Source organism: Triticum aestivum, chromosome 7D, assembly GCF_018294505.1.
Source record: "Triticum aestivum cultivar Chinese Spring chromosome 7D, IWGSC CS RefSeq v2.1, whole genome shotgun sequence".
Taxonomy (NCBI): Eukaryota; Viridiplantae; Streptophyta; class Magnoliopsida; order Poales; family Poaceae; genus Triticum; species Triticum aestivum.
In genome coordinates, this window is record NC_057814.1 from 154,205,823 (window position 1) to 154,217,691 (window position 11,869).

Here is an 11,869-nt window from a genome sequence, read left to right on the forward strand (position 1 = left end):
TTGAAGGGACTGAGTCCCAAGAGACGTACACACTCGTTTAATGGTAGGGATTTTGTAAGATTTGATTTGATTATGGGTAGGGCGAAGCAAAGTAAGTTTTGATTTACTTGAGGATTTGGTAATGTTTGATTTGATTTGGGTATGGGTAAGAGAAGAAATGAAAAGGTGTGATTTTGTTGAGGTTTTGGTAAGATTTGATTTGATTGAGTTAATGCAGTACATGATTTCGAGCGAGGGCTGAATCCTGAGTTGCAAACGACGTACGTATTCTCTTTAATAGTAGAGATTTGTAAGATTTGATTTGGTTTGAGTATGAGTAGAGAAAGATAAAAAAAAGTTTTGACTTAGTTAAGGTACGTAGGTAAGATTTAATTTGGATATGGACAGGGCAAGGTAAGATTTTTTTTAATTTAGTTAGGGTTTTGATAAGATTTTATATTTGATTAAGTTAATGTGTTTTGGATGGAGGGACAAAAGTTGAGTCTAAACAATGTCCAGACTCCTCTTTAATGATAGAGATATAATGATAGAGATATAGATATTAGATACAGACAGGGAAGATAAAATAGAGATTTAGCAGCACGATCATACTGAAATTAGTGAAACATTTCCTTAGATTTCTTCTTTGTCTCCTTGTGAGCTGCGTACGGCTCCCGAAACGTGGCTGCAATATAGTGAGGACGGAATCCGGGGCCAAACGCTCTACCCCGTCACACCAGCTTAGCGAAATGGCCCGGGAAGACGGCGGTGCGGACCGTCGGCGGGTCATCGGCCATGGTTCCGTCGACGACGACGGCAAGCCCAAGAGAACAGGCAAGAAAAACAGATCCGACTCTCTATTGCACTATCCCCATGCACCCATTCATTCTTGGCGCAGATCAATCTGGTATCTCTACTCGATACTACTGTACTAATTATCTTCGATCAAATCGCGCGGTGGACTTGGCGGTTGAGCAGGAACGGTGTGGACGGCGAGCGCGCACATCATAACGGGGGTGATCGGCTCCGGCGTGCTATCGCTGCCCTGGTCCATGGCGCAGCTCGGCTGGGTCGCCGGGTCGGTCACGCTTTTCCTCTTCGCCGTCGTCACGTACTACACCTCCGCGCTCCTCGCCGACTGCTACCGCAGCGACGACGCCGCCACCGGGAAGAGGAACTACACCTACATGGAGGCCGTCCAGTCCTACCTAGGTACCGCATGCCTGTGGCGTGAACATCAAACCAGTAAATTTCTCTGTGAATTCAGGCAATGTTTGTTACACTACCTTGACCTGCAAATGTAGGTAGCAGGCAGGTGTGGTTTTGTGGCCTCTGCCAGTACGTCAATCTCGTCGGAACTGCAATTGGGTACACCATTACAGCATCGATCAGCGCCGCGTAAGTCGAAGACTCAACTCACCCATGCATTTCAGCTAATTTATGCCATTTACGATCGGTTGAACTCACTGTTTGTTCTTCTGGCGGGATGGTCAAACAGGGCTTTGTACAAGGCCGACTGCTTCCACAAGAACGGCCACTCTGCCGACTGCGGCGTGTACACCACCATGTACATGGCCGTGTTTGGGATCTCCCAGATCGTCTTCTCGCAGCTCCCCAACCTCCACGAGATAGCCTGGCTGTCGATCCTCGCCGCGGTCATGTCTTTCTCCTACTCCGCGATCGGCGTTGGCCTCGCCTTGGCACAGACCATATCAGGTAGAGAATCAAGAGGGTCATGTTTCTGGTTCGTCATAACAGACTTTGTATTTCCGTTAAGCAATTAAATTGATGAAAAGGGGCGAAGCCCGGTTGAAAAAAGGTATAGAATCAAGAACATTCCTACCAAGAGATCAATGCGTTAATGCATTCCCTATTCCCTGATGTAATTATGGCAGGTCCTACTGGCAAGACAACAATGGGCGGCACTGAAATTGGGGTAGACGTCACTAATTCAGCCCAGAAGATATGGTTGACGTTGCAAGCGCTCGGCAACATTGCTTTCGCCTACTCATACTCCATGGTTCTCATAGAAATCCAGGCAAGCATGTCACAAAGATTCACATACACGTTTGCCAAAAAAAAGTAATGTGCTCGTAAAATACGGTCACTAATGGCGTGTACCTGGAAATGCAGGACACGGTGAAGGCGCCTCCGGCCGAGAACAAGACGATGAGGAGGGCAAACCTATTGGGGATCTCCACCACCACGGCCTTCTACATGCTCTGCGGCTGCCTCGGCTACGCCGCCTTCGGCAACGCGGCGCCGGGGAACATGCTCACCGGGTTCGGCTTCTACGAGCCCTTCTGGCTCATCGACTTCGCCAACATCTGCATCGTCGTGCACCTCATCGGCGCCTACCAGCTCTACTGCCAGCCCATCTACGCCGCCGTGGAGAGCTGGGCTGCGGCGCGGTGGCCGGGCTCAGACTTCGTGGTCCGCCAGTACCATCCCTTCGCCGGCGGCAATTTCAGCGTCAGCATGTTCAAGCTGGTGTGGAGAACGGCGTTCGTCGCCGTAAGCACGGTCCTTGCCATTTTGATGCCCTTCTTCAATGCCATCCTTGGCCTCCTCGGCGCGCTCGCGTTCTGGCCGCTCACGGTGTACTTCCCCGTGGAGATGTACAAACGACAGAGCAAAGTGGAGAGGTTTTCCAAGAAGTGGGTGGTGCTGCAGAGCCTGAGCTTCACGTGCTTTGCGGTGACGGTGGCAGTGACCGTCGCATCCGTGCAGGGGATCACCCAATCACTCAACAACTATGTGCCATTCAAGACGAAGCTGTGAATGAAGTATATTACTAGTTGAGAATAAATTCGTCAACTTATGTTTGCGCATAAAAACGTGTGCATTTTGTCGATAAAGAAGTGTTTCGGCTTGTCTCGGGGGCGGGTGAGATTGGCTTTGCCCAATTCCTCCTTATCCAATATCGTTTACTACTATATACTCCCTTCGTCCGATGAAGAGTGTACGTTTGGCTTCAAATTTGTCCATAAAAGAGTGTACATCTATCTTCCCAATGCACTTTGAAGTAGAAAAAAATGCTTCTCTCTCATCACGCGGTAATCAAGACCAATAACATTTTACATATGGTCGCTTTAATTTCTATATGCACTTAGTTCATTGGGGGTTGGGTAATTAAAAAGGAGAGACATCTTTTCAATGCATTTTTTATCCACTCCATATTTTGTCCTAAAATTTCTATATGTACACATTTCACCAGACGGTGGGAGTATGTCTATGGTTCTTGCTTACCATAACTTTTATTGAGAGGCTTGATAAACATAGACATCATTTTTTTTCTGGCAATGGGGGAGTGTAAAAAAAAGATACCACCTTGTGAAATGGTCTCGAGTCTGTAGATCCAAATGTAAAGGGGGGCTCGGAGTTAAAGAACTGCGTTAGCAATATTAGCCTCCTAGTTAAATGGTGATAACTAAGATGGGCTTTGGCAAGATAGAGTCCTACTTCAGTACAACCCCATTCCTGAACTTTTTTAAAATGCTAAAATTTTCCACACTTCATGAAATTTCAAATCTGTGAAAATTTTCTTAAATTTATGAACTTTTTTACAAATTACTGAACTTTTTTGGAATCCATGAAATTTTTCCCACTATTTCTTTTTCATTTTTAATGTTCATTTTGTTTTATTTTTTGTTTCTTTAATTCACAGTTTTAAAATATTGATCCAATTTTTTTTAATCATCACATTTCAAATTTTGTTCAAAAATACAAATATTTGCATTTTATAAAATTGTACAGAAATAAAAAAACGTTTGGTGTCTTTCAAATTTTCTCAAAATGTGAAAAAATAAACAAAATTTTTAAATGGAGCGAACAATGTTATCAACATGAACATTTGTAGAATTTTCAAACTTTATGGGAAACGTTAACAAAACTGGAATTCAAAATGACAGAAAAATATGAAGAAAAAAATGAAACCAGTTTTTTGAATTTCACATAACATTTCTCGTATATGTGTAGTAATTTCTTGAAAACAGGAATGTTTTAGAAATTCCAAACATATTCAAGAAATGGAGGTGATATTTCAAAAAATGTTCATAGATTTCAAATATTCTAGTTTTCAAAAAAAATTCTATACAAATAGAAGAAATGTTCGGTGAAATTAAAAAAAATTGGTTTCAAATTTCATTCATATGTTTCTGATTTTTTTAAAATCCAAATTTGTTAGTGCTTTTCAGAAAATGTTCAAAAAATCCAAAAAATGTTCATGTCCAAAAATTTCTTTGCTCTTTTTAAAATATGTTTGTATTTTGAAATTCCGAGCAACATCGAAAGACACGACATTTTTTGAAATTTCTAGATTTTTTTGAAAATGTGAATATTTGTATTTTATTAATAAAATTTGAAAAAGAAACATTTTTGAAATTTTAAATAATTATTTTAAAGTGCTGGTATGTTCTGAAAAAGAAAAGATGAAAAAACGAACAGAAAATAAAAGAAAAGGAAATAGGTGGAAAAAGGCCGATTCGACAGTGGGCCGGTCGAGCGAAACCGGAGGCTTCCGTGAATTGAAGAAGAACAGGAAAAAAAGAAAAATTGGAGGATGTGATTTTAAGTGGACTTGGAAGGCCGAAATCCCCCTTAAAATTTAAATTTTCTTGTGGAAACTTTTTCAAGATGTTGTTTTGAACGTGGATGTCATGAATAGGAGGAAATGGACTTGGACTCCTCGATGTTGTTTCTCTAACGAGAGGGAAACCTCACAACACCTCTTCTTGTTATGTCTAGTTGGTAGAGTTGTTTCACATATTGTCGGCTCTGTTTTTGGAATTGATTTGTGTCCCAATAACTTGTGGCAGTTTTAGTCATGGTGCTAAATGTTTCTTTCTGATGGTAGCAAGTTCTATATTCTTGCGGCAGTGTGTTGGGCTATTTCGAATTGCTGCCATCAAGCTACCTTCGAGTTTAAGTTCCCCAGTACCCTTTTTGCAGTGGTGTTCTCTTCTTGTGTCTTCCTGAACTACTGGGCAGGTCACCCGCAAAAAAAGCTATTGGGCAGGTCTGATGAAGAATGAAGACCAAGATGCAATGTGACGCGGGGCGTTGATGCTCAAGTACAGTTCTATGGTTAGATTTTTCCCTTTAACTAATATATGCTTTATTTTTATTAATATGAACAAAGCATGCGTATTTCAGCTAGTATCTGTCTATCTATCTATCTATCTATTCTATTCTATCCATTCAATCTTCTTCTATCTATTATCTATTCTATCTATTTCTATCTATATATCTTCTATCTATCTGTATATTCTATACTAAAAGCAAAATACGGAAGAAAAAAGACATATTAGCTAGAAAATACTACATTAGTTACAAAGATTTGAACATTAAGCTGATGGACCCAATATAATTTAGTATGCTTAAACGAGATTAAATAGGTCAATTAGCGCCCCAAGTTTCAAAATCACTTAAGGCACATTATGATTCCCTGTAACTTTTCTATGGATCAACTGAGGCTCTCCATACCGGGAACTCAGAGGGCAATTCCTATTTAGCATTGCAGACGCCGGTTTGTACTGTTTTTCGCTAACCGGCGCCTGCAGCAGCTACCCGGCGTTTTAGTCAGGCCGGCCCATATTGCATTTTTTTCCTGTTTTCTAAACACACTAGATAAACTGCCAAAAAAGCGAGCAGGCTGGGATTCGAACACGCGTCGCTGGTTATCAATGATCAACCTCAAACCAACTCGACCACCTCACAGGGTGAGATAACATACATGTTTTCATCTATTTCTTTATCCCTCTTTTTCCTCTTTTTTTTTCGTTTTCCATTTTTCTTTTTCTTTTTCTTTTTTCATTTTTCTTTTTCTTTTTCTCTATCCCTTTCTACTTTCTTTTTCCAAATACGTAATTGTTTTCTTCAAATAGATGAACTTCTTTTCCAAATCCATGAACTGAATTTTTTGAAACTCATGAACTTTTTTTTCATATTGATGAACCTTTTTCAAAATCAAGAAACTTATTTTTCAAATTTGATGAGCTCCTTACAATTTTTTGAGCTTTTTCTCCAAATCGATGAACTTTTTTCAACATTGATGAACTTTTTTCTTAAAATTGATGAACTTTTTTCAAAACCGATGAACTTTTCTCAAAATCGATGAACCTTTTTTCTCAAAATAGATGAACTTTTTTCAAAATTGATTCTTTTTCTTTTTAAAAAAAATTGATTTTTTTTCAAATATAATGAACCTTTTTCAAAATCTGTGAACTATTGTTCAAATTTTATAGAAAAAGTAAAATCGATGAACTTTTTTAAAATTGATGAACTTTTTGTTCAAAATTGGTAAACTTTTTTCAAAATCGATGATTTTTTTTTCAAATTTGTGAACTTTTTCCAAATTTGATGGACTTTTTTTGAGTTTTATGAACTTTTTTCTAATTCCATGATTTTTTTTTGAAAATTGATTAACGTTTTTTTCGATGACTTTTTTCAAGTTTTATGAACTTTTTTCTAATTCGGTGAACTTTTTTTGAAAATGGATTAACATTTTCTTTAATTCGTTGAACTTTTTCAAAATCATTGAACATTTTGTGAAAATTGATGAACCTTTCGTAAATTCGATTAACAGTTTTCAAATTTATTATTTTTCTTTTCAAAATCTGTGAACATTTTTCAAATTTGATAAACTTTTCTTGCAAAATCGATGAAGTTTTTTTTGGAAAATCAGTGAACTTTTTTCAGGTTTGTGGACTTCTCTTTCAAAATGAAGTACATTTTTCAAAATCACGATCTTTTTCCCTAATAATTAAAAAAAATTGGTACAATACATGAATGGTTCTGTACAATAAAATAGCGCTGCACCCTTGTTATTATGCATTTTCCTGTAGTACTAATCACGAATGGCGAGTAGCTCGTGTGGCTTGTGGTACGTGATCTCGATTGCTCAGTTCGAATCTTGTGGACAGCAATGTATTTTGCGATTTTTTGGCGAGCTTTTTGCATTCACTGGACTGCACGTTTGGTGGGCCGGCCCAGCACGGGACGCTGCAGGCGCCAGGACCACGGACGGGCGCCTGCAGCCGAAATCACTAATTAAGGAGTACTCGTTGCAAAGAACACTCCATCTTCCCAGGTCACGACAAGTGGCGCACATGCAGCGCGCCACTTGTCGCAACCTGGGAGTTTTCCTGTTTTTCGTAGATTCGTTTATTCAAAACGTTTTATCTCTTAAACCATGTGTCCAAATGTCAAACCGTTTTCATCATTGGATTCCTCGCGTCGAGATCTTTAAAACTAGATCCCATGTTGATAGGTTTTGACGAACTTTTTTTTCACGAAAAAGACCGGACGAAAAAACCAAACCGGGAGCACGGTTTTTTCCCTTTCCAAAAGAGGCACGCCCGTGCCTCTCGCGAAATCACAACCGTGCCTCCGTGGAAGCAAAACCGTGACTCTCGTGAAAAGAAAAAAAAACAAAAAACACGTTTTTTCCCTTTTCGAAAGAGGCACGCCCGTGACTTCCGCGAAAGCACAACCGTGCCTCTGGCAAAAGCAAAATCGTGACTCGCGAAAGAAAAAAAAAACAAAAAACGCGTATTTTTTCCCTTTCCGAAAGGCACGGCCGTGACTCTCGCAAAAGCACAACCGTGCCTCGCGCGGAAGCAAAACCGTGACTCTCGCGAAGGAAAAAAAAATAGAAACGCGTTTTGTTTTTCCATTTCCGAGAGGCACGGCCGTGACTCTCACGAAAGCAAAACCGTGACTCTCGCGAAAGAAAAAAAACAGAAAACGCGTTTTTTTCGTTTCCAAAAGGCACGGCCGTGACTCTCGCTAAAGCACAACCGTGCCTCTTGCGAAAAAAAGTGACTTTTCACGAAAGGAAAAAAAATAAACGCGTTTTTTGCAAAAAAAACAAATTTCAAATTTTTTTTGGTCGAAACGCTAAGGAAGACCGGGGAAAAATCAAAACGTCGAAAAAACCCAGGAAAAAACCGTTTAAAAAGCCGAAAACGCGTGTGAAAAAATAGAAAAAACAAAATCTGGAGGGAGCGTCCAGAGCGCGACACGTGGCGAATGGCTGAGAGCGCGCCAAGTGGCGCTGATCGTTGCGAGGCTCCCGAAGGAGCGCTCGTTAACTAGTTGCTCCCGCCTGCAGCACCCTATAGGAGGAGAGCTCCTGTTCGCCGCCATTATTCTTAAATTTCCACCCTCAACGGATGGCTCGAGATGATCAATCTTGAAGTGAGAAAAGAAGGATTGACTCTTCCTCAATAAATAAACTATCAACCTCCAAAAAAGTTTAATTAATTTAATTACTAGAATTAGAATTCTAGTAGTAATATATTTTTTCAGTATCAAAAACAATTAACTATAATAACTAAATAAACTATTCCAATGAAAAGATTGAAAGTTTTTGGTAGCAGACGATTGAGCCTTCGCTGAAACGAGCGCGCGTACGGGCCGGCCCATTCGCAACGCCGAAGGAAATATCAAGAAAAATAAAAACAGGGATATGGAGTCGAACCGACTACCTCAATAGCGACAGCAGCAAGCAACACCAGTCGAACTAGCAACCATTGATAGCTCAACTGCAGCGTTAAAGTCAAAGTAGTACTTAGTACAGTGGCAGATCCGGTTTTATTTCTCCATTTCCTATAGAAAATGTGAATACATTTTCTTAAAATATGAATAATGTTTGAAAATTGTGAACAAATTTCAAACTTGAACAATTTTTTGGAAAAGTGAAAACAAATTTTAAAACATGAACACAAATTTGAAATTCCGAACAGTTATTGAAACTTTTTATATAGGATGAACAAGTTTTCTATAGACATTGAACATTTTGGTAATATATGTTGAACAATATTTAAATACACATCGACCATTTTTTATATACGCTGAACAATATTTAAATGCACACTGAACACTTTGTGATATACGATGAACAATATTTAAATACACAGTAAACATTTTTGGGATATATGCTGAACAATATTTAGATACACATTGAACATTTTATGATATACGATGAACAATATTTATGCAGTGAACAATTTTGGGATATACGCTGAACAATCTTTAAATACACATTGAACATTTTTTATATACGATGAACAATATATAAATACACAGTGAACATTTTTGGGATATACGTTGAACAATTTTGAAATACACATTGAATAATTTATAAAAAGTACAATGAACATTATTTTGGTATACAGAAAACATTTTCTTAAATGTATGACAAACATTTTTGTATATACACATGTGAGCTCTTTGTAGAATACACAGAAAAGAGAAGAAAACAAAAAAAAAACAAAAAACTGAAAGAATAAACCAAAGAAAAGCAAATCTGAAAAAGAAAAAATTCGGAACAAAAACCGGTGGAGAAACCAAACCTGGAAGAGAGAAACGCCCACAAAAACAGAGTAAAGAAAAATCTAAACAGAAAACGAAAGAAGAAAACCAGAGAAAGAAAAACAAAAGAAATGCAGCAGATATCGTAGGAAACAGAAGCGAGCTGCCCCCGAACAGCGAACGAAAAAGAACCCCGCACGTGAAACCCGAAGTGGGCCGGCCCAACTGATACCGCACGTGAGCGTCGCGGCTTCCTTTTGACGCCTGCGGGCATCAAATAGGATCCGCCGTATAGGAGCTCCCAACTTAGAGAGCAACTTGAGGAGTACTCGTTGCGGGACCCTTAAGGGCATCTTCAGTGCAAAGTGCTTGCACGGGTTCTTATAGGGAAATAAAGAAAATCAATTAAAATTAAAAGACCATCCAAGCGCTGTCTATTCCAACGCTAGACGCTAGTAGCCAGGCGCTTAAAGAACCATTCGCCCGCTCATTAGAAAAGGCCCAAGCGCTCGATTCTTATTTTTGCGTCATGTCTGCCCAGGCGCCAAGAACTGATGGCCCAACTGCCGATTGGCCAGGAAATCAATCCTAACGCCTCCGTGTTGGACATGCTCTAAGGGTCATTTTTGATGGGCTGAAAGCGCGTTACTTGATGTGCATTCAGCCACCGCCACGTGTCGTGCGTTGGGCTTTTACTCAACATTTTGTTTTTTAAATCTTTCTGTACGTGTTTTCGGGTTTTAGATGCAATTTTTGGCTTTAAGGTTTTTTCTCGGTTTTCCCTAGCTTTTTGGAAAAAATGATTTTTTTGCATGGAAAAATGTGTTTTGTTTTTTCGCAAGAGGCACGGATATACTCCTCGTGGAGGCACAGATTTGCTCCCGCGAGAGGCGCAGTGCCTCTCAGAAAAAGAAAAAAATGTGTTTTTTTTTTTCTTTCACGAGAGGCATCGTTTTACTTCATGTGAAGGCACAGTTGTGCCTCTTAGGAAAAAAAACACATTTTTTGTTCCGCAAGAGGCACATATTTACTTCTCGTGGAGGCACAAATTTACTTCCACAAGAGGCACAGTTGTGCCTCTCGAAAAAGGAATAAATATGTTTTCTTTATTTTTTCTTCAGCGAGAGTCATATATTTGCTTCTCGTGGAGGCATAGATTTGCTTTCGCGAGAGGCACATCCTCTTCGGAAAAGGAAAACAAAGTGAGAAAAAACCGTGCTTCCGTTTTTTTCTTCTGTTTCTTTTTTGAAAAAATTTCATCGAAATCTATCAACATGGGATTTAGTTTTCAAGATCTCGACGCGAGAAAACATGGGGAGGGAGCCGTCTTCTCTGACTTGCAGGAGCAATGGCAGGGAATCTATAGTGGTCGATTGTGTAAAATAGCGGAGCCAAGTCAGAGAGTAAAGAAGGAATTGTAGACCAAACTAGTGTAGGTAATTAACATAGTGAACTATTGTAGATAAGTATGTGTTCAAACCCCTATTCATGCGTGGGTAGTGAAGCAATGTCAGGGACTGTAGCACCCTCTGACGTCCCTTGGAATGTTAGAGGATCTCGTTCCCCTGGGGAGGACGAGTGACCTTTGCAAAGAGTACTTCTTATTTAGTGATTTCGGGGAACTCAATCTGTTGCTCGTTGCGGCAAATTGCCAACGCACAGGGGGAGTCCGAGTGGGCCGACCCATTAGCGAGGGTACTGTAGTGTGATTGCTTGTATCTGCGTTGGTAATTCCCTGAAGAGTAGAGGATGATGCAACACAGAAAAGATAAGTATTTTCCTCGGTAATGAAACCAATGTTATCAATCCAGTAGGAGAACCAAGCAACACTATATAAACAGCACATGCACACAAATAACAAATACTTGCAACCGAACGCGTAAAAGGGCTTGTCAATTCCTCAACGGTATTGAGATAAATTAAATTGTATGAGATTTTATAAAGAGATCTAACTAAAACACAAAATAAAATAAAGAAAGAAAAAGTGCAGCAAGGTATTTTTAGATTTAATATGATAGGAAATAGACCCCGGTGCCGTAGTTTTTCACTAGAGGCTTCTCTCAAGAAAATAGCATACGGTGGTAAACAAATTACTGTTGGACAGTTGATAGAAAAGCGAATAATTATGACGATATCCAAGGCAATGATCATGTATATAGGCATCACGTCCAAGATTAGTAGGCCGACTCCTGCCTGCATCTTTACTATTACTCGACACATCGACCGCTGTCCATCATGCATCTAGTGTATTAAGTTCATGAAAAAACAGAGTAATGCAATAAGAACAATGACATGATGTAGACAAAATAAACTCACGTATGAGTAAACCCCATCTTGTTACCCTTAATAGCAACGATACGTGCATGTCATGTCTCGATCTATCGCTGAGATTGAGCATCACAAGATCGAACCCATCACAAAGCACCTCTTCCCATGGCAAGATAAATAAATCTAGTTGACCAAACCAAACCAATAAATCGGAGAAAAAATACGAGGCATAACAATCAAGCATAAAAGAGTTCAACAAAGAGTCAAATAATATTCATGGATAGAACTGATCATAAACCCAGAATTC

The 11,869-nt window shown here is 39.6% G+C and overlaps 1 protein-coding gene across 1 annotated transcript; it reads left to right on the forward strand.

Annotated features, from left to right (window-relative positions):
• Positions 1-635: 635 nt before the first annotated feature.
• On the forward strand, positions 636-2,941 carry LOC123166524 (amino acid permease 6). The gene is made up of 6 exons (XM_044584331.1): positions 636-813; positions 958-1,191; positions 1,284-1,377; positions 1,478-1,695; positions 1,875-2,017; positions 2,113-2,941. The coding sequence occupies exons 1-6, from the start codon at positions 729-731 to the stop codon at positions 2,758-2,760; spliced, it is 1,422 nt and encodes a 473-aa protein (XP_044440266.1). The 5' UTR covers positions 636-728; the 3' UTR covers positions 2,761-2,941.
• The last annotated feature ends 8,928 nt before the right edge of the window (positions 2,942-11,869 follow it).

Excerpts from the sequence above, each read along its gene's own strand:
- LOC123166524 (XM_044584331.1), top strand. The coding sequence starts at position 729 with ATGGCCCGGGAAGACGGCGGTGCGGACCGTCGGCGGGTCATCGGCCAT. Across the intron at positions 1,192-1,283 it reads GGCCGTCCAGTCCTACCTAG|GTAGCAGGCAGGTGTGGTTT; the intron begins GTACCGCATGCC and ends CTGCAAATGTAG. Across the intron at positions 1,378-1,477 it reads ACAGCATCGATCAGCGCCGC|GGCTTTGTACAAGGCCGACT; the intron begins GTAAGTCGAAGA and ends ATGGTCAAACAG.